This window comes from Giraffa tippelskirchi, chromosome 6, assembly GCF_054371585.1.
Source record: "Giraffa tippelskirchi isolate mGirTip1 chromosome 6, T2T-mGirTip1v1.2.pri, whole genome shotgun sequence".
Lineage (NCBI taxonomy): Eukaryota > Metazoa > Chordata > Mammalia > Artiodactyla > Giraffidae > Giraffa > Giraffa tippelskirchi.
The window spans coordinates 76,312,495-76,336,093 of NC_137280.1; the positions used below are offsets into that span (position 1 = coordinate 76,312,495).

The following is a 23,599-nucleotide window of genomic DNA, read 5'->3' on the forward strand; positions in this document are numbered from 1 at the left end:
TGGTCCGGCGGCGGGTGTTCGGCGTGTGGCAAGCGGGAGCCGAGCGACGGACCGAAAATGTGGAGACCTGTGAGACCCCGCGCGCTCGCGCCCCTGCCGCGGCTCGGGTCGCCCGGTCGGAACCCGCAGGGCCCGAGCCTCTCCCCCCAGGGATCCTCCCGGCTGGCCGGCACCCACAGGGCTCTAGGAGGAGCCCGTCACAGCCCTCAGGCAGCCTGTCCTCGGGTCCTCGCTTCAGCCCCCAGGCCCTGTGGGGGAGAAGCCGGGCATTCCCCGCCGCACGCCGCAGCCTCGCTTGTCAGAGGCTGCTGTCCAAAGCCTCCTTCCCCGCGAGGGACGACCCTCTCGTCCCTTCACGGACGCCCTTCCCCAAGGGAGACGCCCATTCCCGAGGCGACTGCCTGGTGCCCATCGCCTCCGCCCGCCCCGTGTCTGCCTCAGACCCCTCGCCGCTGCAGGCTCTGCCCGAATCTCAGAGGGGGCCCCCCGCCCTTTCTTCACCTGCTCCCTTGGACGCCCTTTTCCCCTTGTCACCAGCCCAGCCGGGGTCATCCCGGGCTGACAGCTGCCCCCCGCCTCTGGGGAGATGGGATTTGAGGGGGCGACAGGTGGGCTGACAGCTGCTGCGGCCCGGCTCTGAGCCACCTCTCCTCCCGCCCTGTCTCCGAAAGCCCCTTCTCTCAGGCCTTCCTAGGTTTCTAACTGGCCCTGGGCTGCCCTCCTAACTCAGCTTCTTTTGATCCTGAACATGGCAGCTGCCTTTCCAGTCCCGCTACCCCTACCCCCGCGCGTGGGACCTCCCGTTTTATTGTATCTCTGTCGTTTGAATTAGCACCTTTCAAACTGGGTGTCATAGTGGTTGACCCAGGTCTTAGCCACTCCCTCTCCAAAAACCTAGCCGTTTTCTTGTGTGGCTGGTTTAGAGGTGAGGAGACTGAGTGGGGCTCATCACTATTTTCAACATGGAATTTTCTGTAGACCTTGTAGTTTTCTAATAAGCCTAGCCTTGTGGGTTTAGGTGTTAATACAAATGAATGTCCATTAGCTTCTGTGGCTTGTAGAGTGGCTCCATTACACAAGGGTGTTTTGTGAGTGAGATGATGAAGCAGTGTTAGTCTGAGAATCAGGCAGAGACAGTGAGTTGGTCTTTTATAGTTTATAAAGCTGCTTCAGTCATTCAGGTCACTCAGTTCTCTAGGCAGCTCTCGGGAGTGGGCAGGCGGGCTTTGGCCCTTAAGCAAGAGATGCTCATGACCAGTGAGTAGAGCAAAGCCCAGTAGGCTTCTGAGTCCTGACTGGTGCTGAGAGGGTCAGAGACCCTAGGAAAGAAAAGGACAGGGTGTTCACGGTCATCCCCACTGCCTCTGCTGGGCCCCAACCCCAGCCTCTCTCCTGACCTTGGGAACAGTGCCCGCTCAGTGCTTTGGTTTACTCTCCTGCTGTGTGCGCAGGGCTGCTGACCTGCCCTTACACGGCCCAGATTCTTATCACCTCTTTGTAGTTTCAGGTCTAGTGAGATTCAGCAGTTGCTTCTTCCTCCTGGGGTCTGGCTTATCTGCAGTGACTTTTCAAATCTGCTGTGTCTCATCTACAGGGTGTTAGAAAAACCAACATCTCAGCTTGTGCCTAAAACATGAGCGCAGGTGCTCGTGGCTCTGTGTTGATGTGCACACGGAGTGTGTGAGCTCTGTTGTGTCTGTCTGAGTGATGTTACCTGATAGATTGTTAGCTGAGTTCCAGATGACCACAGTGTGCCCAGGCTGAGAAAAGGCCCCTCTCATGTTGTCCCAAAGCAGGAGGCTTTGGGAGTGAGAGGACTGCCCCAGGAGGGCTGCGGTGTGTGTTCATCCTGCTGAGAAGGCGCCCTCTCTGTACCTGTTTGCTGCCGCTCTGGGTGTGGTGCAGGTTACATGTGATGCATGGATATTGCCCTGGACTGGTTCCTGGAAGGTCTGGCTGCTGGCTCTGCTGCATTTATGGCTCTGTGACCGTAGGGTGTTCCTTGGGTGGTGGGGATATTTGGGGAGTCGCCGGCATCCAGCTGGCATGAGCCAGCACACTGGGCCCCGTGGGGGCTCTGGTGTTGTCAGCAGAGGCCTCATTCTCCCGGGGAGCTGCTGCTGTCTCACCTGATCGCGGCCTTCCACCTGTTGCTCAGTAGCATGGCCTGGGCCATGTGGGGTTCTGGCTTTTTCTCCACTTAGCTGCCGTTTATCTCAGGTCAGCAAGTGTTTGTGATAAAGAATTTCTGCTGTATCTCAGAGATGATTAAGAGATGGCCCTGCCCAGCCTGATGGGGAGAAAGGCTGCAGGCTAACCCTTGCTCCTGTGATAAGGACAGTGGGGTGGGGTGGGCAAGGAACCCTGGTGAATGGGGCTGTGGGGGCCTTCAGGCAGAACAGCAGCCTGGAGAGCAGGCCTGGGCCAGGCTCCTCGCGGCTGTGCAGGGTCTGCCAGAGGGATGTTCGTCCCAGGCGACTGAGTGAGGGAGGGGCTGGGAATGAGGCAGTGCGGCCAGAGCTCCTGCTGCAGTGCTGATTCCTCAGAAAACGGCAGAACGCTGCTCTGGGCTGTGGTCAGGGGCCGTTACTTTTCTGGCCGTGCCCCCTTGGCATTGGCCGTGTGTCTGGAGGCTGTGGACACTGGTCTTCAGCTTCCCTTCTAGAGCCGCAGCCGGTGGTGGACAGTGGTCAGGAGGCTGTGGGAGCAGCCAGGGCCCTGAGCTTTAGAGTCAGTGATTCAGGTTCAGCCTTCTCCTGTGAAAAGAACTGTGTTTAATACGAACAGGATGTGTAAACTTACTTGTGAGGTGACTTGACTTTTTCTCACTGGACTCTCCTACTAATGACTCCAGGGACAGTGTTCTCCGCCTGGTGGCTGTCAGGACCCCTGCCTGGGGGGTTTCACCTGCCTGGGGGGTTTCACCGAAGGCTGGTTTGGGGATGGGAAGGGTGTGGGCTGGGGAAGTGGTGCGATTTCCCAGCCTCTGGCATCTCTGCTATGCTGTGTGCCATGTGAGGAAATAAGCCCCGCCATCAGAAATGTCTGCCTTTTGTTGAACACCTGTTAGGTGCCAGGCCCTGAGCAAGGCACTTTATTGCTGCCATCTTTCACCTTTCCAGCTTGGCAGGGCGTCAGCAGGGAGTCGCCCCCCAGGCACAGAGTGAGGTCGATGAGGCAGGTGGAGAGGCCCGTGCTGCGGTGCAGGGCTCAGCCGTCGTGGACTCTGCCCCGCCCTGCAGCACCTGTTGGCCCGGGGTGCCGTTCCCCTGGAGAAGGACTGACGGGGGCTGCACACGCTTCTCCTTCAGCAGTGTCCTCGCCATGTGCCCCGCTGAGTCTCCCTGGTGGACTCTGGGCCTTCCCCAGGTGGAGGCCTTGATGGCAGTGCCCTCTGAGGGCACCCTCCTCGCCCGCAGTCTCCTGCTGCCCCTGAAACACACCCGGAGCACGTGTGCGGGGTCCCTGGTGGAGGAGGTGTGACCCTGGGCTCAGCCGTGGTCTTGGAGCCGCTGTGCCTGCCCTCTGGTGTGGCAGCCCCTTCAGGCCCTCACCTCAGCCTTGGCGCCGGCAGCCGGGGACCTCCCCCTGCAGATCGTTGGGGGCTAGAATAACTTGTGGATCTGTCCTTTCCTTTCTTCTGAATGTTAACGCCTCAGGGTAATTGTTATCAGTCAGCTTTGGCCGTTTTCCTTCGCTATCTCGGGTGCGTCCCCACTGGGACTTGGTAGCGGCCTGTCCACTCCAGAGCTGAGGGTTTCTTTATCTGCGTGTATAACTGCTCCACACTTTCTACGTGTTGATCCCTGACTCGTGGTGCGAAAGTGATACACATTCAGTAGAAACTCTACTTCCAGCTTTGAGTTTGACCTTTTCCTGGGCCAGTGGCAGGAGGTGGATGCTCTCTTTGATGTTGGGCAGCGGCTGCGGCAGCTCCCCATCAGCCTGCAATCGCCAGGGTGCACTCGGGTGCCCTGACAGCGTTCTGTATTCACTGTCAGTGCCGTGTGCAGTCAGTTACAGAAGATGGTCCACGCTTCAGTGTAAAACAGACTTTGTGCTAGATGGTTTTGCCCCCTTGTGAGTGTTCTGAGCAGGTTTCAGGAAGACCAGGCTAAACTTCGGTAAGTTCAGTGTGTTAAATGGATTTTCGACTTCTGACATTCTCAATTTACGATGGGTTTAACCCTAACCCCATCATAAATCAAAGAAGATCGATAGTCTATTTTCTCAGTTTAGTTCAACCCAGCGAATAACTCCTTGTTTGTGTTAGGTGGGGTGGCCTGCGGAGCTGGGAGGGCAGGGTCGCTGGGAAGAGGGTCCCCAGGAGGGCACTGGGGACCGGCGGGCAGTTTGGTGCAGCAAGGAGCCTGGAAGCTCCTTGACCACAGGCTGGCCTTGGCGGTGCTTCGCCTGCCCCCACACTGGGCACTGCCCAAGGGCTTTCCAAGTGTCAGTTCACTCACCCGCACTGCAGCAGGGCAGTGGTCCCCACCCCACAGGGAAACTGAGGCAAGGAACTCACCCCCACTGCATGGCTGGCAAGTGCTGGAGCCCAGATTCCAACTCCAGCCCCAGCCTTTTGGCTCCAGGCTCCGCCCTGGGTCTCAGCCTTGGCTCAACCTGAGGCTCTGGGGAGCCCATCCAGTGTCTGGCATTGAGTGGTCTCCTTGATGCCAGAAGCACCTCCGCCCCGGGTTGTAACAACTGAGCATCTCCAGGCAGTGCCAGGTCTGCCTGAACCCGCTCCAGCTGCCTCGTCTTCCCGGTCAGGCTGGAGAATGCGGCAGACGCACTACACCTGTGACTGTGGAAATGTTCAAGCATAGGGTCCCCGAGAGTTACTTACCCAGGTGCTACCACCTAGGTCTGCCCAGTGTTAGCATCTGGCTCCAACTGACCTGTTTCTGTTTGAAACCATGCGTATTGTGTTGTCATTGGACCATTTGAAAGTAAGTCGCAGACCTCTTGACGCATAATCTTGACACTTCATTGTGCACCCCTGAAGGAGGAGGGCATCCTCTGATATGACCGTAGGAACCGTCACACCTCACAGTCCTGACTGGCTCTCTGCTCTCTGTGGTCCCACAGGTGTTTCAGAGGTGTTTTGTTTCAGACTGAGGTTCAGTCAGGGTTCATGCTTTGCATTTGGTACAAGTCCTCCCAGGTTTTTTCTTGCGGCTCTTTTTTAAACTTCTAGTGAAAAATAGCCAATATTTACAAGGAGAGAGAATTGATAAGTGCCTGTGCCGGGTACCAGTAGTTCTCAACACGTGGATCTGAACAGCTTTCCGGAGAGGCCAGACTGCTGTGTAAAGCGTATGCCACGCCCAGGAGTTCTCTGGGTCACAGACAATGAACCAGAAGCCCCAGGGCTGCCAGCTGCCGATGATTGTAATTTCTTTTTCCGTGGGTCTGTGGTCTCTCTGAGAAGACCAGAGCTGCAGCAGACCGCTCCCTGGTGGAGAAGCAGGCGGCTGGAGTGAGGGGTGTCGTGGCCCCTTGACTTGGGCACCAGCCTTGGCTCGTCCTGCCTGGCTCCTCACGCCGCCCCTGAGCGCCCCAGAGCCCCAGCTCTGCCTTAGGCGGCAGCCGGTCTTGCTGGGCATCTGGCCCTGCCTGTTCCTGCGCCCTCCCTGCATGAAACCCCTGGGGTCCCCAGGGACACCCCACCTGGCTGCAGCTCCAGTGTCCCAGGACCAGGCCTCACGGCTGGGCCAGCACAGCACATATGGGGCACGCGCCTCCTGCTGCAGGACGGCGGCGGTGAGAGGGCCCGGGGGAGCCTGCGCCAGTGTGTCTCCACCGGACATAGCGCGGAGGGCGCTGCTGGGGAGGAGACAGGCTCGTGTTGTCAGTGGGCTGGGGGTGAGGGAGAGGAAGGGGGGCCCCATCTGTGGCGGCTGCCCCTCACTGCCCGTCTGCCCGAGGCTGCCTCTGTGGCCTCTGCGGGGTTTTCCTTGAGGATCTGCACTCACTGTGGGTGGCCTTGGGAAGCAGAGCTCTCTGTCAGCCCCTGGTCTCCTCTGAGGACAGTAGGTCATGGACCTTTTCCTTTGACTTTTGTGTTGTTTTGTAGCCTTGAAATTGTCTCCAGGGCTGTGTGCTTTGGCCAGAAAGTGATTGGAAAGTCAGTTCCTTGTTTGGCTCAGATTTCATAATAATAATGTTAACATCTGTGCTGTGGGCTATGATTTAGTTTGCGAAATCTTTTTTTCCCCCAAAACTGAGACTGGTTACAGTTGGGGAACCTGTGGTTGAGAGCCCTTCAGGTCGTACTCCAGTATGGTCGGGAGATGAAGGCTGCCCCTGGCCGTGGGAGCGCTGTGGTTTCTTCCACGCCCCTCAGATGGGGCAGTGCGTGGGGCCTTAGCTTCTCTGTCTGCGCCTGACTGTGCCCCCCCTCAGCTCCCCCACCCCGGGTCTCACCATGGGGGCTCAGAGACACGAATTCTTGTGTCCGTTTACTTGCCCAGCGCCAGCCCCCGAGGCCCTGCCTCCTTTCTGATCCTGACCCTTCCCTGGGAAGCTGCTGGTCTCAGAAGGGGAACTAGGCAGTAGGGCTCCCAGGACCCTGCAGGGAGTTGGGGGCAGGGCCTGTGGAGGGCCGCCTCCTGGTGCAGACGCGGCCTTGCTTCCCTCATGTGGCGCTGTGCCCTTGCCGTGCTCTGAACCCAGAGCCGTTGCTGCTCCCAAGTCAGACGTGTGGGCCCAGAAAGCACTGACGCTCCTCAGTGACGAGTCGCGGCGGGTGGGGGGTTCCTGCCGCCAGCCCTGTGCCCTCTGCTCCCTTTACAGGCACAGCTCTGCCACTTCCACTTGGCCCTGCTGCAGGGCAGGCCCAAGCCCTGGCCGTCCCCTGCCACCTTCTTCAGGAGGAACCTCGCAGCCCCGCCTGCAAGGTGGGGAGCTCGCCACAGGCACCTCTGGCACGTGCCCATCACCATACAGGGTGCTCTCTGTTGGGGGGCGTGAGGCTGGACCTTCTCTGCGCGCCTCCCCATGACGGGATGTGCCGGCCCCCCACTGCCAGGGCCCCGGTCTGGGACCTGTTGGAGACCAGGGGGCAGCGAGGGTGCGGGCAGGATGGTCCAAGGCCTGAGTGGACAGTGGGCAGGATGGAGCCCGCATGGGGTCTGGGCATCTGTGGTGCTCAGTGGGGTGGCCTGGACCCGGAGGTCAAGCGCCCGAAGTCGCTGCCGCCTGCCGAGGTCCTAGTGCAGCTGCAGCACCTGTGGCCTTGGCCGGGGGGTACGGAGCAGCCCGGGTGACTGGGCTGTGCGCCCATCTCCATGCAGGCCCCTGAGGCCCCAGCCCCTGTGGAGGAAGGTGCTGTCGGCCGCGGCGCTGGGGGTGCCCTTGCTGCTTGGGGCGCGGTACCTAACGGCGGGAGCCCAGGAGAGGAGGCGGATGCGGCTGGTGGTGGACGGCGTCGGGCGCTTCAGCAGGTAGGGCAGGCGTGGCCGCGGTAGGGGCCGGGGCTGCAGGCTTCTGCTGGGAGCGCTGACGCTGCTCCCCGGGCGCTGTTCTTCCCGGGGGACAACTGAGCACCACGGGACCCTAGCCATCTGCACGGGGTGGTCCCCACAGACCCCACCTCTGACCGCTGCCTTGTCTCCCTTCTGACCGTCCCAGCTCTCCCAAGGAGAGCTCAGGGTGTGGGGGGCTTCCTGCTTGCCTCCACTAGCAGTGGCCTGGATCAGCAACATGCCTGCTGGCCTCTGGAGCCCAGGGCTCCTTAAACTGAAGGCTGCCTCACGCTCCTGCATCTCCCAGGCAGGATTCTGGGGGCGGTGTGGGCGGTCTTCCTTCTGGAGAGGCCTGGGCAGGTGTCCTGCTCCAGCCAGGTCCAAGATTCCTGCCCACAGAGGCCTGAGAGCCAGCTCCCGTAGTGGGAGAGACCTCAGCCCACCTAGACCTGCCGAGGGGCTGGGAGGCGAGGGCCCGAGGCGGCTCCTGTGTGGCCTTGCGTGAGGAGGCCGCTGCGGGTGTCCTGCTCCACCAGCTCTGAGCCCTGCTGCCCTTTGGTGGCCTGGGTCGGTGCCCAGTGGAGGATTAGGATGCCTAGGACTTGGGGCGTTTTGTTGCAGCTTCGTTGAGATTTACCCCAGCAGCAGCTGCAGGTGGGCAGACAGACAAGCACATCACCTCCTTCCACCTGTGGGTCTGCCTGGAACTCCTGGTTGCCCTTCTGAGAAGGTCCCCGGCAGGAGCCTCTGTGTCCTGCAGGGTTTCCCAGTCTCCACAGCCTCGAGGTGAGGGGGTCCGAGCCCGGGATCAGCTCTCCCCTGAGCAGCCTGCAGGATGGCGGGGACCATCCCCGCAGCCTCAGCGGGCCCGGGCCGTTTCCCCTTCCACTTCGTACATGCTGCTGTCCCCCATGTTAGGTGCAGGCTCTGCACGCCCACGCACTCCTCTTCCCTCCTTCAGAGGGTCTTCACAGCCAGTTTTCAGAAGCCGAGCTGGGACTGAGTGGTAGGGCGCTAGAGCAGTTACCTTCCCAACCAGCTGCGCGGCCTCCTCAGCTCTCAGCCCTGACAGTTGCCAGAATGGACGGGCCTGGCGGAGCCCTGGTGGATGCAGGGCAACCATGGGGCCCCTGGAGACCTGGGAGCCTGCGACATGCTGGCAGGAGCCCAGGAAGCCGGGCCCAGCTCGACCGTGCTATGGCAAGGAGACTGGGACACAGCGCACGCTCCAGGCCGGCTCACGGGGCCAGGATGCTTGAGGGTGATTTCTGACCCCACCTCTTACTTAATTTTAACTTTACAACTCCTGTGGGGTTTTGTTTTGTTTTGTTTGGACACAGTTTTAAACGTCCAAAGAAGTTGGACTAATACAACTTTTTTCTTTTTGAAATGTTGACAAATATGTTGTCAACATGCCCTGTTATTCCTGAAACCTTGAGTATTTCCTAAACAAGGACATTCTCCTCCATAGCCACAATCAGGAAGGTGACAGACACATTGTGACCCTCTAACCCTCAGACCCCATCCTGTGTCACCAGGCCCTCCAGTAACACCCTTTTCCACATGAGGATCCGTCTGGGCCCGTGTCTAGTCTCCTCCAGCCTGAAACAGCCCTCAGAGTCTCCTCGGCTCTCATGGCTAAACTCAAGCTCAGGGCACGGTCCCCACACCCACCCTTGCCCAGGGCGTCTGACACCAGCCATGAGTCCCAGAGTCCCCATGGGTTCCCTCCCCTCAAACCACGGGCTACACATGGGGGGGTCCCCACCCTCCCTCAGTTTTGATAGTTTCCTAGGATAGCTCAGAAAATACCATATTGATTTTGGTGTTTTTACTGTAAAAAGGTGAAATTAGAATCAGCACAAGAGCAAGGTGCCCTGGAGGGGTCTGGGTGGCCCCACCTCAGAGCTTCCGCACCCCTGCCTCTGGTCCCCAACTGTAGTGTCCAGAGTCTCTGCCAGAGCTGCATTCCGGAGGCCTGACTGAGCGAAGACCCCGAGCTCTAATGCCGCGGTTGTCCTTTCTGGCCAGCATCAACTGCCAAGGCTGTGGCGTGTGGCAAACGCTGCCTCACTCAGGACACCTCTGGGTTTACAGGAGTGGGGTCACATTAATTCTGCATCGTGTGAGGACCGTGACATGTCTGCGGGCCGATAGGCCTTATGATACCACGGGGTCAGCACTCTGGCCCTGTGCTGTATACAAGAGCTGAGGTGCTGCCTGCTCCGTAGAGCAAGCTCCTTGGAGGACAGCCCCGCCCCACTCCCCTGCTGAGGCTGCTCCTGAGACCCGGTGTTCACTGTCTAACCTTTCCAAGAAAAGCTTTGCCGAACCCTGACGTGCATACGTCTGATGTGTGCTCGTGATTTGTCCCACGTTTGGCCTTTGGCTTCCCTCGTACGCGGGTGCCCTGCCCCCTCCTGTCGCTGCTGGTTTAGCGCCTTCCCTTCCGCTGCTTCTCTGGTGAGCTCCTCCTCCCGGCTCAGCCGTCCCATCCACCCCCAAGGGCTGTTCCGCCATCAGGGAGCTCTGTCTTCCCGTGTGTCCCCCCAACCCTGGTTGCATCAGCCTGGACCGGCACATGGCGTCACCGCCGGCTGGTTGCTGCAACTCTTCAGGCTTGGTTTGTAGGAGCCCCCGCACCTGACTTGTGACCCTCTATTTTAATCTCTACAATTTTATTGTAAATAATTTCAAACCTATAACATTTTATCTCTGACATCTCTGAATCCTTCCGACGTGATCCATCCTTCGAGCATTTTACTCCCACTGGCACCACAGTCACTCCAGGCTCAGTCTTGCAACCATCCACCCTCAGGACAGACAGGGACCCTGGCATGGCGCCAGCGTTTGCTGCTCTGGGCTGTGCCCCAGGCTGCCCCGTGCCAAAGCACTGTGGGCGTGTGCACTCCAGGTGTTTGCTTCTGTAGCCCGTTGTCAGTGGTAAACGTGCCGTTCCATTTTCAACACAGGTCATCCTGGTTTCCGCTCTTTCTGTGTCTGTAATCTCTTCTCTACCTGGGAGACACCCAGCTGCCCTCGTCCCTAAATTAGTGACTTATTAGGTCACCTCCCTGAGTGTAGACCTCACCCCACCACCTGCACCACACCGTCAGCCCCTGTGCAGACCTTGCATTGGCTTTTGGACAGAGTGTTCAGGAAGGAGGGCAGCTCCCTTGGGTCCCGGGAGCTCAGAGAAACCCGTGTCCTTGCTTGCCCTGCTGTGCTCAGACACCGTTGTTGCTGGAGTGGCTGCGTGGGCCTGGTTTGTGGTGCTCAGTGAGGGTCTGGGATCTGGTTTCGGATCCTCCCCTCTCCAGATCCAAGGCTTCTGTGTCCACAGCCTGGGTTGCGGAAGGGAGCGATGACCCCAGCCCGCACCAGAAGGCCAGGGCCTGTGGGACTGCTCGCGGTGCGCCCTCAGCTCTGGGGTTCGACCCCGGGGCTCCAGCCCACAGAGCCCAGCTGAGTGCAGAGGAGGCCGGGCCGCTGTGCAACGGCCGAGTGAGCGTGTGCACAGAAGGAGCGGCTTTGCTCAAGGGTGGGCTTTCCTGTGTAAGAAGTGCTATCAAAGAATGAAGGAGCACATCTGCTCATTAGGGACCGGGCCCCCTGTGGTCCTGGGGACCCCTCAGACTGTGTGCAGGGGCCAGGGGATGGCGTGCATGCAGGCTGCCCAGTGCCCAGCCCAGGAGCTGAGACGGACCTGCTGGCTGTGCAGTCCCGAGAGCCCCGTGGCGCCCCCCAGGTGCTCACAGCCGTCCGAGGCACTGGTGGGGTGCCTGCTGCATGGGCCAGCTGGGACTGAGGGCGTCTTCTGCCGGCAGGTCTCTGCGGGTCGGCCTGCAGATCTCGCTGGACTACTGGTGGTGCACGAACGTCATCCTGCGTGGGGTGGAGGAGGTTTGTGCCTGCGTCCTGGCCGGCCCGTCCTGTGCCTGTGGGGTGGGCATGCCTGAGAGAGCAGGGGCCTGCCTGCCCCCATCCCTGCCCTCTCTGCCTGTGGTCAGAACAGCCCGAGGTACTTGGAGGTGATGTCTGCATGTCATCAGCGGGCGGCTGACGCCCTGGTGGCGGGGGCCATCAGCAACGGGGGCCTGTACGTAAAGTTGGGCCAGGGGCTCTGCTCCTTCAACCACCTGCTGCCCCCCGAGTACATCAGGACGCTGCGGGTGCTGGAGGACAAGGCCCTCATGCGGGGCTTCCGGGAGGTGAGCCCGCCCCCGGGGCACGAGGCGGGGCAGTGTGGCCCCATGGCGTCCCCCACGCTGCTCAAGGCCCGTGCCTCCAGGTGGATGAGCTGTTCCTCGAAGACTTCCAGGCCCCGCCCCATGAGCTCTTCCAGGAATTTGACTACCAACCCATTGCCGCAGCGAGCCTGGCCCAGGTGCACCGTGCCAGGCTGCACGATGGCACCGTGGTGGCCGTGAAGGTACGAGGGGTCCCCAGGGCACGTTGGGGGTGCGGGGTGCAGGCCGCCGGCCCTGCCTGAAGCCTCCTGTGCAGGTGCAGTACATCGATCTGCGGGACCGCTTTGATGGCGACATCCACACCCTGGAGCTCCTGCTGCACCTTGTGGAGCTCATGCACCCCAGCTTCGGCTTCAGCTGGGTCCTCCAGGTACCGCCGGGCAGGGGGCTGGGGTGGGCCGGCTCCCAGGCTGGACCCCCAACTGCCTGTATGGTCCTTAGGACCTCAAGGGGACCCTGGCCCAGGAGCTGGACTTCGAGAACGAGGGCCACAATGCTGAGCGCTGTGCACGGGAGCTGCAACACTTCCGCCACGTTGTGGTGCCCCGCGTGCACTGGGGCACATCCAGTAAGGTGGGCTGGGCGCCCCCAGGTGGTGCCCGCGTGCACTGGGGCACATCTAGTAAGGTGGCTGGGCCCCCCCGGGTGGTGCCCGCGTGCACTGGGGCACGTCTAGTAAGGTGGGCTGGGCCCCCTGGGTGGTGCCCACGTGCACTGGGGCACGTCCAGTAAGGTGGGCTGGGCCCCCTTTGTGTAGTGCCCGCGTGTACTGGGGCACGTCCAGTAAGGTGGGCTGGGCCCCCCAGGTGGTGCCCGCATACACTGGGGCACATCCAGTAAGGGGCTGGGCCCCGTGGGACACATCCAGTAAGGTGGGCTGGGCCTCCCCTGGGTGGTGCCCGCGTGCACTGGGGCACATCCAGTAAGGTGGGCTGGGCCCCCCCTGGGTGGTGCCTGCGTGCACTGGGGCACGTCCAGTAAGGTGGGCTGGGCCCCCCCTGGGTGGTGCCCGCGTGCACTGGGGAGTGTCCAGTAAGGTGGGCTGGCCCCCCGGGTGGGGGTGCGGAGGCTCACGGAGCTCTGACACCTGCTCTCTCCCAGCGCGTGCTGACGGCAGAATTCTATGAGGGCTGCAAGGTCAATGACGTGGAGGCCATCAAGAGCATGGGGCTGGCGGTGCAGGATGTGAGTGCTGTGTCCCGGGCTGCGGGGCTGGACTGGAGGATGTGGCCTGGGTCTGGGGTGATGGCATGTGGTCTGATCCCATCCCCACCCCTGCCTGTCCTCGGCCCAGATTGCAGAGAAGCTGATCAAGGCTTTTGCTGAACAGATCTTTTACACGGGTTTCATCCACTCTGATCCCCACCCCGGCAATGGTAAGGAAAGCCCCAGGGCTAGGGGCGGGCGCCGTGGGCTGCGCCCCAGAACCAGGGAACTAGAACCCGCCCGTCCCCAGTTCTGGTGCGGAAAGGCCCGGACGGGAAGGCTCAGCTGGTGTTGCTGGACCATGGGCTGTACCAGTTCCTGGACGAGAAGTAAGCTGGGTCTGTGGGCGGGGTGGGCATGTCCCCCGACTGGGCTCCCCCGCTCATTGCTGGGCCCCCAGGGACCGGCTTGCCCTGTGCCAGCTGTGGCGGGCCATCATCCTGAGGGACGAGGCGGCCATGAAGGTGCACGCGGCCGAACTGGGAGTGCAAGGTGAGGCCGGGGGGTGGGTGTGCGGCCCGAAGGGGGCACAGCCTGGCTCAGGCCCCCCCAGACTACCTCCTGTTCTCCGAGGTGCTCATGCAGCGGCCCGTGCGCCTGGGGCAGCTGTGGCGCTCGCGCCTGCTGAGCCACGAGGAGGCGACCTACATGCAGGACATGGCCCGCGAGCACTTTGAGGAGGTCATGGCCGTGCTCAAGGCCCTGCCGCGCTCCATGCTGCTCGTGCTGCGCAACGTGAACACCGTGCGCGCCATCCACAGCAGCCTGGGCGCCCCGGTGGACCGCTACTTCCTCATGGCCAGGAGGTAGGCCCACGCAGCCTAGGGCAGGCGGGGGCTGGCGGCCGCGCTGACCTCACATGCTGTCTCTGTGCAGCGCGGTCCGGGGCTGGAGCCGCCTTGCGGGTGCCATGTACCAGAGCATCTACGGCGCCGGCATCCTGCGCCACATCAGGGTCGTCTGGGAGACATTCAAGTTTGAAGTGGCCCTTAGGTGAGCTGGCATGTGGGGACAGAGGCCGGGAGGCCAGGGCCCACTCCCTACCAACCTGTCCCCCCGACCTCCTCCCACACAGGCTGGAGACCCTGTCGATGCGGCTCACTGGTCTCCTGGTTCGAGTTCTGGTCTACCTGGGCATCGTGCCTGACACCAAGGGGCTGTACAAGTACCTGGAGACCTAGGCATCCCAGGCAGGAGGACCACAGCACTCGTCCCACCACGCGCCCAGCCAGGTCCAAGGCTCAGACCGCTGAGACTTGGGGGCACCGGGGGAGACTGTGATTTGTTAGAGTAGGGGATGGCCTGGGGCCCTGAAATAATCACAACACTCTTCTGAAAACAAGAGTTTTATTTTGTACAAAAAGGGGGTGGGGGGAGTGGCAGTATCCAGGGGTCTAGAAGTGGGCAGTGACTCGGTCCGTCTCCAACAGGTCGTCCAGGATCTGCGGGGAGAGGGCTGGGTGAGGGCGAGGGTCGGGCAGGTGAGGGCGGGGGGCAGGCGGGGGGTGGCTCACGATGTCGGGTGTGGTGCCAATCTTCTTGGCCAGCTCCCCGCGCTCCATGGTGCTCAGGTACAGGTAGCGGTTGAGCAGCTCCCCGTCCAGCACGTTGCGCACGGCATTCTGTAGGACGCGCCTATCCACGTGCAGCATCCTGGGGGGGGGGGTGCGAAGGGCACAGGCCATGAGGGATCTGGGCTGACTGGGGGGTCTGGGCAGGCTGGGGGTGGGCTCACCGGAAGGCGCGGGGGTTGAGGCCAGCGTGGTGGGGCAGCATGGTGGTGAGGGCGTTCTGCAGCATCAGCAGCCGCCGGTAGGTCTTCTCCTGCATGGGCAGCAGCAGCCCGATGCCACCATCCAGTGTGGCTGCGGGGACAGGGGATGAGCCTGGTGCACCCGCCATGGCCCACTGCCCCCACCCGTGGCCCCACGCTCACCGAACCACGTGATGTGCTTGTTCTCCCACACGATGGACTTCTTGCTGGGCCCCTCGGCGGCCCCCCGGCACGGGGTCCTCCAGAACGTGTTCACGTGGGCACCCACATGGAAGTCCGCCCGCCGCAGCAGCCGCATGCCCCCAAAGCTCTCCTTGGCTGGGCCACAGGGACCTGAGGTCACTGCCCGCCTGGCCCCCGCCTGACCCCCGCCTGACCCCGCCCGGCAGAGGAGGGAGGGAGCACTCACCTTCCGGCAGGTACATGTAGACCATGAGGTTGCGGTCACGGTCGGACACTGGGGATCAGAGCGGAGTCAGCCCCTGTGCACACCCAGGGGTCTCAGGGACCCCAGCCCCCAAACTCACCCAGGAAGCCCAGCTGCGCGTTGTCCACCATGAAGTCCACACTGTACACTTCCAGGGGCTTGGCATCCTGGGGACAGGAGGGCCGGGGAAGGTGGCCATCAGGACGGCCTGGGCCAGCCCCCAGCCCCCACCATGTGGCACGGCCCCCTCCGCACCCGGGACACGAGGCTCAGCGTCTTGCTCTCCTCCTGGTAGCGCAGCAGCGAGATGCTCTTCATGACATCCGCAGCCAGGATGAAGTTCTTGACGCTGATCATCTGGTGGATGTAGAGCTGCGTGTCGATGAAGGCCATGCCTGTCAGCTCACTGGCCCGCAGGCTCCACAGGAAGATCTGGGGGTGGGCAGGGGAGTGAGTAGGTGGGGGTGCCTGGGGGGTGGCGAGGGGGGCACTGGGGTGCACACCTTCTGACCGATGGCCGACACCAGGTGGCCGTTGCAGTGGCACAAGGCGGTCACGGGGCCCTTCTGCTCCTTCTCGTACAGGACCTTAAACTTGTTCTTGGTCAGGGGCTGGCCGGGCTCAGGCACCACCTCGATCACATCCATGATCAGGATCTGCCAGGGAGGTGGGTGGGTGAGTCAGGGTGCTGGGCACTGGCCGCCTCGGAAGCCCCGCTGGTCACTTACCCGCCCTCGGCACGTGACCTCCTCCCCTTGCATGAGGCAGGTCCCGGCGGCCACATAGCCCTTGAGGCCCGACACGGTCTCCTCGCTGCGCAGAGACACGGTCTTCATGCAGGTCACGTGCTCCCACTCCTCCAGCTCGATTCTGTGGGCGGAGCCCCGATCAGGGCCCGCCCCACCTCGCCCCGCCCCACCTGCCCGCCCTGCCCACTGCTGCCTCACCTGGCGTTGGGGATGGCCTCCCAGCTGACCGGGGAGATGAGCTGGATGCAGAAGGCCTCCTGCTGAGGGTGGACGTAGCGGTCGTCTGCGAGGACAGAGGGACCATCAGGGAGGAGGAGCCCCGAGGACAGGCCCAGCCCGGGGCCCCGCGCACCTCTCTCGATGGTCTCAAACTCCTTCTCCTCGCCCGTCATGCGTGGGACGCGCGTGCAGGCGGTGCTGGTGCTGGTGGCAACGGCGTACACCTGGGGGAGAGTGGGCATCAGGAGCCAGCGCCCCCCAGCCCCGACAGTCCCTGGCCGAGTAGGGGCAGACCTTGGACTCCACGTGGTAAGCCACGTAGTGGGCAGTGCAGCGCAGCGGGATCTTCCGGACAGGCCACGGGGCATCGTAGGACAAGTAGGCAGGCAGAACGCTGATCCTCAGCTCACCCTGAGTGGGCACAGGGGTGAGGGAGGCCTGGCGCCCACTGAAGGCCGAGCCGCAGAACCCAGGCCTCCAGGGCTCCCTCAGGTCAGCCCTCGGCTCCACTGGAATGGGCAGCAACAGAGGCTGTGGCCTGCTGTCCTGCGCTTTGTGGGCTTCCTGTTCCTTCATCCAGGTTTGCCCAGGGCTGGCCATGGGTGTGGTATGAGGCCGGGCTCAGGGTGGGACACACACACGCATGCCATGCCAGCGTCTGCACCCAGGCACAGGGCCCAGCGGTTCCCCTCCAGCCCGGTCCTAAGTGCCCCAGTGTCTACCAAGTCCTCGTTGGCCTGTGGGGCCGCTGCTGTCATCTTCGTGACATGAGGCAGCTCAGGCTCAGAGTATGTGGGCACCCCGACCGGTCACCTGGCACCTTGGGCAGAGCTGGGTGGCCAGTGGGCAGACCAGTGACTGAACCCGGCTGGTGCCCTCGTGGGCCACACCCTCCACGCCGACCTCCCCATCCTCCAAGCCTCTCCAGCGCTCAGCCCCACATCACCTCCTGGACGTTGGCTCCCACCACCCTCTGGGCACTGCGACTCTCCATGCCAGGGCGCCCCCATTCCCAGCCATGGGTTGAGGGCCTCTTTCTTGGGCCCCAGCACCTGATACCGCCCAGTTGTCCTCGGAGAGGGTTGGCATGCCCAGCTGGGCCTCATGGGGCCTCCCTACCTGTCTGTTGAAGTACAGGAACCCTCGGGGGCAGTTGACGTTGTGGAATGGGGCAAAGGAGTCGATAGGGCCATCGATGCCCATGGGGTGCAGCCGCAGGGCCCCCCGGCCAGTCACCAGGAGCCAGTGGGGCGAGGGACCGCAGATGAACACCTGGGGGCGGACAGTGTGAGGAAGCCCCCTCACAGTGTGGGGCGGCCCCATCCTCACCAACCCTGCCCCCCAGAGCGGCCGGCCTACCCCGGAGTAGCCGTAAATGTCCTCAAAGTAGCGGAACCGCGCCACGCGGCCGCGGGGCCCCGTCCCCTCCTCCGTGCTACCCCCTTCCGCCTTCTTCTTAGACGGCTTTGGCTTCTTCTCTCGGAAGTTGATGTTGTGAGGGACCTGGGGGGTGCTGCAGTAAGGGCCAGGGCCCCCAGCCCTGCCTCACCGCCCCCACACCCAGCCCTGCCAGTCACTGCACCTTCTTGAAGCGAACTTTGAGGTTCCCCTGGCCAAGCTGTGAGTCGTGAGGGAAGGCCTCGTAAATGAGGAGCTCCTGGTCCACGTGCACCTGGGGACAGAGGATGTCAGGGGGCAGGGCACGCGGGTGGGTGGGCAGGCCGGCGCGCGCGTGCACTCACCAGCAAGTAGGGCCTGCGCTGGCGACTCCCCAGGGCCACCAGCAGCACCTCCTTGACCAAGGGCAACTCGCCCTGGCGCGTGGCCTCCTCCTTCCGGGCCTCGCCCTGGGTGGTGGGCTGGCCAAAGGAGCTGTCCACCAGGACGCGCTGGCCCACAGGGAAGTTCTTCACCAGGAACACGAGCCGCCAGTCGGGAAGCTGGTAGATCTGTAGGGCAGCATGGTTAGCGGGGGGCAGGTGCCAGGTAGGCCTGGGGGGTGCCAGCGCAGGGTGCCACCCACCTCCATGGCTCCGTTCTCCCGCACTAGCAGGCACCAGTGGGTGGGCTCGGCCCGGAAGGGTGCGGGGTCGCGGTCCGCGGGTGGCTGGCTGCTCCTGCGCGCCTCCTCCTTGCTGGGGCTGAAGAGGGAGCCTGAGTCCCCGTAGAGCATCTCCTCCTCGTCATCCACCGTGGGGCTGCAGAAGCAGGCCAGCATCACAGGCCGTAGGTGTGGCCCGCCCGCCCCACCCCGCCGCCCTTACACCCCTGGTCTCCGTGCCCGCCCGCCCCACCGCTGTCACACACCTGGTCTCGGCACCCTGGCCCTCGGCCTCAGGGCCACCACGGCTCCCCAGCTCATCGCGGACTCCGCCCAGGCGGCTCTCAGTGGTAAACATGCCGCTGACGTCCCGATACACGCACAGTGTGATCACCTTGGACTGCTGCGGGGAGGGAGGGCGCTCAGCCAGGGCAGGGGCGGGGGCGGGGGCAGGGGCGCGGGCAGGGCTCAGCAGGCCCTGGGGCACAGCAGGGCGCCTACGTGGTGCAGGGGCGGCTTGTGCAGCGCCAGGCGGTGAGGGCGGCCCCCGTATGAGTCGCTTTTGAGCAGGAACGTGGTGACGTGGCCCTCAGCGCTCATGATGACCACGTAGGGGTCGGCCACGGCGCACTGCACGATGGGGGAGCCCAGGTCCACGGGGATGAAGTGCAGCTGGTTCACTGCAGACACAGGCCCGTCAGCACAGGGCAGCGGGCAAGTGTCGGCCCTGGGCCCTGGTCCGCCTGCCCGAGGCCTGTCCCACCTCCTTCCAACAGGCGGATGCCGAGCGGCGACACCTGCACGATGTAGCGATTGTCCCCAATGTTGCCGGCAAAGACCGTGGGGCCCTGTGTGGCAAAGCCGCTGGTGTCCAGCTCCATGATCTCCTGCCCCGTCTGCAAGATCTGTGGGCAGCGGTGAGTGAGGGGCACTTCTCACAGCGAGGCCCCAGCCCAGGCTCCAGGTGCCTCACCATGGTAGAGTCTTCTCGGCTGAGAATGAGGAACCCGTGTCTCCGCCCGTCATCCTCGGCCTCAGGGGCACCAGGTTCTGGCTCCGTCCCCTCCCCCTTGAGGGTCTCCTCCTGTGAAGACAGAAGAGAGCAGGCATTCCCGGCCCAGCCCGGGCTGCCTGAGCACCAAGCCTGAGCAGCACAGAGTGGGCTCCTGGGCCCCGCGGCCCTGGGCACCCACCGCAAGCCAGCACCACCGCTGGATGTTGCCCGCCCGGGCGCACTCACCTGCTCCCTACGCACAGGGGCAATGACGGTCCACATGTCGTAGCAGCCTGGGAGCTCAAAGGTAGTCACCACCTGGGGCCGGATGCTCTTCTGGAAGGGCAGGCAGGGGTCAGCAGTCCGGCCAGGCCCTGCCAGGGAGATGTCCCCTCGCCGCCCCTCACCTGCAGCACCGACAGGGCCCCGTTCTTGCCATAGCCGGAGCACACCACGATCTCCAGGTCTGGCTCCGGACTGTTCTGAAACTGCACATGGCGGGGGCGGGGGTGAGGATCGGACCTCTGCTGTGCAGCCCTTCCCGCCCCACCTCCCCCGGGAGGGCACCTCTTCAGAGAGGAAGGCGGGCTCGCCCATGGCGGCATTGGCGCAGGGTCCGATGTTGAGGATGCTGTCACACACCTGCGGGCACGGCAGCGGTCAGGTGGCAGGCTGGCCAGGACCAGGCGACCACTCTGAGCCCCACCTCACCTCAAAGGAGTACGTGGCCAGCTGTGTGCCTGACTGTGCCTCACTGCCGTACACCTCAATCTCGTCCACCTCGTCCTGTGGCACTGACTTGCCCCCTGGAGCATGACGAGAGCCCACCTGAGCCCACCTGGTGGCCCTCACCTGACCAGCGCGCACCTGACGCTCAGCCCACGCCCAACCAGCCCGCCGGCACCCGAACAGCCTGCCGGCACCCGACCAGCCCTCACCCGACCAGCCTGCACCTGACCAGCCTGCCCTCACCCAACCAGCCCTCACCTGACCAGCCCGCTGTGGCATCCACACGCTTCTTCTTGGAGGGCGGCTCTTCCTGTGAGGTGGGAGGGGCAGGGGGTTAGTACCCTGGAGGCCGCCTGCAGGGGCCACATCCCCACGGGCCCGCGCCCACCTTGTCGGCAGCCTCACGGGCGGTGCCAGCTGGGGGCTCCTGCAGCTTCTCCGTGTACTTGAGGAGCAGCGAGTTGCCGAGACGAGAGCCAAGGAACAGGTACCCAGGCTCCATGGTGACCATCTGGGGGCGGGACAGGTGAGGGTGTGGTCCGCCTGGCCCGGGGCCCAGGGCTGCCCTCCGAGACCCCACTCACGCTGGTGGTGAGGACACTGGCGGCAGCCTTGTCGAAGTGGAAGGCCCGGACACTGCGCATGCCATCCGTGATGAGTGTCAGCACGTAGCTGCCGGGAGGGGACACTGAGCTGGGGCAGGGGGACCGCTCCCCCGCCAGGGAGGATGGGCCCCAGAGAGGGGACTCACATCTCACCGCCCTTGAGGGAGATGACCATCTTGTCATAGGAGATGAAGGCCGCCTGAGCACAGTCCAGCGTGATCCGCACACCTTCCTGGGTGCCTGTGGGCAGGGGAGGTCAGCCAGGCCCAGCAGCCGCCCCCACTGCCCCAGGCCCCCTCCTCAGCACTCACGCAGGGGGAAGGCAGTGGTGCCAGTGGTGAGGCTGTTGAGAGCCACGCCATAGGGAGGGACGCTCTGGTTCAGGTACAGCAGCGAGTTGACCGCGAAGATCACCACTCCGCCTGGAACAGACACGCTGGTGGCAGGGCCCAGCACGCTCCACACCACCCCCCAACCCAGGCCCCTCTCACCTATGGGCTTAGGCACCGCCAGGGCCTGGGTGCAGTCAAAGGGCAGGCTGGTGAGGGACCAGATGACGGGGTGCACCTTCTGCGTGATGTTCAGGGAGATGGCCACGATGGAGCATGTGTCCTGCCGCACGGCAACCCGCCTGGGGGCCGACAGGGGTCAGCACGGGACCAGCACAGCAGGCCCGCTCCCCGGGGGGACCAGCCAGGCTCCTCCACGCGGCAGGCCCTGTGCATGGCCACAGCCAGGCCCTCACCCAGGCCACGTCTGGTTGGGCTCAAACAGGATGAGCAGGGTGGGCTCGTAGTAGCCATGCAGGAACTGTAGGTCGACAATGTTGAGAAGCTTCTCGTCCAGGGCCCGCACGTCGATGATGTAGCTGGGCAGGAAGCTGGACCTCTGCCTGGGGGCAGCAGGCATCAGCGGGGGCCCGCGTGGGGTGGACCTGGGCTCTGCAGGGGCCCCCGCCCTGCCGCCGCACTCACCCCTCCCCCACGAGCCCCTCGTGCTCCTCGGCCAGGCTCTCCCTGCGGAAGGGCAAAACCACCAGCCGCGTGCCGTAGATGAGCATGGCCGCGCACCGCCCGTCGGGGTCCACGCGCACCCGTGGCGTGTGCACGTTCTGTACAAAGCCGTCCTGTGGGAGAGGGTGTCAGGCAGGAGCCCCCCCCAGAGGCATGGGGCTGGGTTGGGGGGTGGGGAGGCAAGTCCTACCCGCAGCTCAGGCTCCTCAAAGTAGTGCAGAGACAGGGTCTTGAGGTCATGGGTGCCCGGGTCGTACTCCACCACCGACAGCTGGGGGCAGCAGGTCAGAACAGGGCCCACCCCCACAGCCCCCAGACCCCACCGTGCCCCCGCCCCACCTTGGCATCCTTGAAGCTCAGGAGCAGGGCATCTCGCTTGGCGCCTGCCAGCTGCACGCTGGCCATGGACATGACGTTGCCGAAGAAGGAGAAGGAAGCCACCAGCTCCAGCTTTTCCCGGTGCTCCCGGTGGGCCTTCCCCTCTGTGGAGAGCCAGTGGACAGGGGTCTGGGACCCACGCCCAGCCACCGCCCCCCCCAGGCTCACGGCTGGGCAGCCACCCTGTGCGTACTCACCTGTGCTCCTGTCATTTTTGGTCGGCGCCTGGAGGAGGAAGAAAGAAGGAAAAAACTGTGAGAGGCCCACCTTACCCACGACTGGCCCTGTGGCCAAGAGCCCTCAATGGGGAGCGGGTGACCAGGTACTCCTGGAGATGGCCAGGCCCCCAGCCCGCAGGAAGCGCCCCTAGCTCTCCCGACACTGGGGCTCTCAGGGTCGAAGGCTGGACAGCACTGTATGTGCCCCCCCAAACCACTCAGACTCAACCCTGGGCCAGCCAGCGATGACACGTGCTTGCTGGGAAGAAGGAACCCCGGCTCTGCTGAGCCCAACTGAGTGTGATTGTGACCCTACAGGGGACGTGGCCTCATCCCATCTGTGTCCTCCAGGTGGGCCCGGGGCCCACAACCCTGGTGAGGGAAGGCGGCCAGACCACCACTGAGCTGCCTCCCAGGAACACCCCTTGTTACAACCCACCACCCTCAAGCAGGGAGAAAAACCATGCATTGTTTTCAGTGGCTATGTCGAGCCCTTGATAACAGTTAGACGAGACCCATTCATGACAGAGACCCCTTGCAAACCTCAGAACACAACTTCCTTAATCCAGTAGAAGTCATTCCCAGCAAGTCTCTAGCAGGGACACACTTGGACTAAACGTGAAAGTCGCCCCTGGCGATGGGTCCAATCCAGGACACCGTCTCCCTTGGCCAGACACAAGGTCAAGACGCAGACCAACTGCAACTCTTGTGCAGTAACAAGACAGAGGGAAAATGTAACAAATTTTAAGACACACCTGGATGTAATTAAATCTAAACTGCACCACTGGCAGTTTAGAAGGCAGAGGTAGGAAAAGGACAGAACCTCTAACTGAAGACATAACCAAATGTCCTGATGAGAAGCATCGGCCTACAGATTCAAAGTCAGCAAGTTCCAAAGCAGGACAATCACAAACAAAACTACAGCCAAGCACATCACAGCTGAAAGACAGAAGACCAAACAGAGACAAAGACAAGTACCATAAAAGCAGTCAGAGGAGAACAAAGATGCCACCTCCATTAAAACTGACTACAGGAGCCAAAGACAATCTTTAAAGTGATGAAAGAAGAAAACAGTCAACTTAGAATTGTAAACCCAATGAAAATATCCCTCGAAAAGGAAGTTGAAATAAAAACATTTTCAGACAAACAAAAGTGGACCAAGATCATCAACATCAGAAACACTCTTCAACAATTACCAAAGGAAGGTCTTCAGGCTGAAGACCCCAGATGACAAAAAAAGACTACAGCCTCCTGAGCACTGTGAACCACTGAACGTGTGATACTAAATGAAGGAAGGACTAGGAGGAGGGAGGGAGGCGCACCTGGAGGTGGGGAGAGGGTGAGCCAGGGGAGCCACAGCCACCCTGCCGCCCCACAGACCCCGAGCGCAGAGGAAGGTCTGAGCGCGAGGCGGCACCTTCGACCTCAAGCCTGTGTCTCAGTGGGAGGCTGGCCGGCCACCCACCTCTCCAAGCCGCCGACACCAGCGCCCAGGACCACAGCAAGGATCTGGCCAGGCCTGGACTC

General features: G+C 62.7%; 2 protein-coding genes across 24 annotated transcripts in view; one reads left to right on the forward strand and one right to left on the reverse strand.

The window, feature by feature from the left end:
- Nucleotides 1-14,264, forward strand: ADCK5 (aarF domain containing kinase 5). 5 transcript variants are annotated; one of them, XR_014055910.1, is made up of 15 exons: nucleotides 1-69; nucleotides 6,799-6,902; nucleotides 7,299-7,448; nucleotides 11,297-11,372; nucleotides 11,480-11,680; nucleotides 11,761-11,901; nucleotides 11,976-12,089; nucleotides 12,161-12,292; nucleotides 12,821-12,904; nucleotides 13,014-13,095; nucleotides 13,176-13,254; nucleotides 13,326-13,417; nucleotides 13,469-13,731; nucleotides 13,802-13,918; nucleotides 14,001-14,264. XR_014055910.1 is itself a non-coding variant. In XM_081497400.1 (15 exons), the coding sequence occupies exons 1-15, from the start codon at nucleotides 58-60 to the stop codon at nucleotides 14,104-14,106; spliced, it is 1,743 nt and encodes a 580-aa protein (XP_081353526.1). In that variant the 5' UTR covers nucleotides 1-57; the 3' UTR covers nucleotides 14,107-14,264. The 5 variants fall into 5 exon arrangements, 4 of the variants coding, with proteins under 4 accessions (XP_081353526.1, XP_081353527.1, XP_081353530.1 ...); XM_081497400.1 differs by having other exon boundaries at nucleotides 13,479-13,731; XM_081497401.1 differs by having other exon boundaries at nucleotides 11,485-11,680; nucleotides 13,479-13,731.
- CPSF1 (cleavage and polyadenylation specific factor 1) overlaps nucleotides 14,259-23,599 on the reverse strand; it is a 14,206-nt gene continuing 4,865 nt past the window's right edge. For 2 of the 19 annotated variants that reach the window (XM_081497332.1, XM_081497334.1), the window contains 35 exons: nucleotides 22,052-22,079; nucleotides 21,816-21,958; nucleotides 21,667-21,747; nucleotides 21,438-21,589; nucleotides 21,209-21,355; nucleotides 20,775-21,094; nucleotides 20,610-20,703; nucleotides 20,443-20,530; nucleotides 20,247-20,369; nucleotides 20,117-20,168; nucleotides 19,841-19,935; nucleotides 19,697-19,771; nucleotides 19,537-19,617; nucleotides 19,376-19,465; nucleotides 19,109-19,219; nucleotides 18,899-19,040; nucleotides 18,637-18,815; nucleotides 18,402-18,538; nucleotides 18,118-18,292; nucleotides 17,837-18,043; nucleotides 17,677-17,766; nucleotides 17,454-17,597; nucleotides 17,214-17,366; nucleotides 16,389-16,505; nucleotides 16,228-16,318; nucleotides 16,074-16,158; nucleotides 15,855-15,996; nucleotides 15,630-15,782; nucleotides 15,382-15,558; nucleotides 15,227-15,293; nucleotides 15,109-15,156; nucleotides 14,862-15,017; nucleotides 14,661-14,790; nucleotides 14,440-14,578; nucleotides 14,259-14,367 (listed from right to left, as the gene is read on the reverse strand). In XM_081497332.1, the coding sequence (XP_081353458.1) occupies nucleotides 14,320-14,367; nucleotides 14,440-14,578; nucleotides 14,661-14,790; nucleotides 14,862-15,017; nucleotides 15,109-15,156; nucleotides 15,227-15,293; nucleotides 15,382-15,558; nucleotides 15,630-15,782; nucleotides 15,855-15,996; nucleotides 16,074-16,158; nucleotides 16,228-16,318; nucleotides 16,389-16,505; nucleotides 17,214-17,366; nucleotides 17,454-17,597; nucleotides 17,677-17,766; nucleotides 17,837-18,043; nucleotides 18,118-18,292; nucleotides 18,402-18,538; nucleotides 18,637-18,815; nucleotides 18,899-19,040; nucleotides 19,109-19,219; nucleotides 19,376-19,465; nucleotides 19,537-19,617; nucleotides 19,697-19,771; nucleotides 19,841-19,935; nucleotides 20,117-20,168; nucleotides 20,247-20,369; nucleotides 20,443-20,530; nucleotides 20,610-20,703; nucleotides 20,775-21,094; nucleotides 21,209-21,355; nucleotides 21,438-21,589; nucleotides 21,667-21,747; nucleotides 21,816-21,958; nucleotides 22,052-22,079 (4,260 nt within the window). In that variant the 3' untranslated portion in view covers nucleotides 14,259-14,319. Of the gene's footprint in view, nucleotides 14,368-14,439; nucleotides 14,579-14,660; nucleotides 14,791-14,861; nucleotides 15,018-15,108; nucleotides 15,157-15,226; nucleotides 15,294-15,381; nucleotides 15,559-15,629; nucleotides 15,783-15,854; nucleotides 15,997-16,073; nucleotides 16,159-16,227; nucleotides 16,319-16,388; nucleotides 16,506-17,213; nucleotides 17,367-17,453; nucleotides 17,598-17,676; nucleotides 17,767-17,836; nucleotides 18,044-18,117; nucleotides 18,293-18,401; nucleotides 18,539-18,636; nucleotides 18,816-18,898; nucleotides 19,041-19,108; nucleotides 19,220-19,375; nucleotides 19,466-19,536; nucleotides 19,618-19,696; nucleotides 19,772-19,840; nucleotides 19,936-20,116; nucleotides 20,169-20,246; nucleotides 20,370-20,442; nucleotides 20,531-20,609; nucleotides 20,704-20,774; nucleotides 21,095-21,208; nucleotides 21,356-21,437; nucleotides 21,620-21,666; nucleotides 21,748-21,815; nucleotides 21,984-22,051; nucleotides 22,080-23,599 lie in introns of those variants that run through there. The other 17 variants (XM_081497331.1, XM_081497329.1, XM_081497327.1 and 14 more) reach the window with 17 other exon arrangements.

Bases quoted from the DNA above. Each gene is read 5' to 3' on its own strand.
- ADCK5 (XM_081497400.1), top strand. The intron at 12,293-12,820 runs GTGGGCTGGGCG...GCTCTCTCCCAG, and splicing joins ACTGGGGCACATCCAGTAAG to CGCGTGCTGACGGCAGAATT. The intron at 12,905-13,013 runs GTGAGTGCTGTG...TCCTCGGCCCAG, and splicing joins TGGGGCTGGCGGTGCAGGAT to ATTGCAGAGAAGCTGATCAA.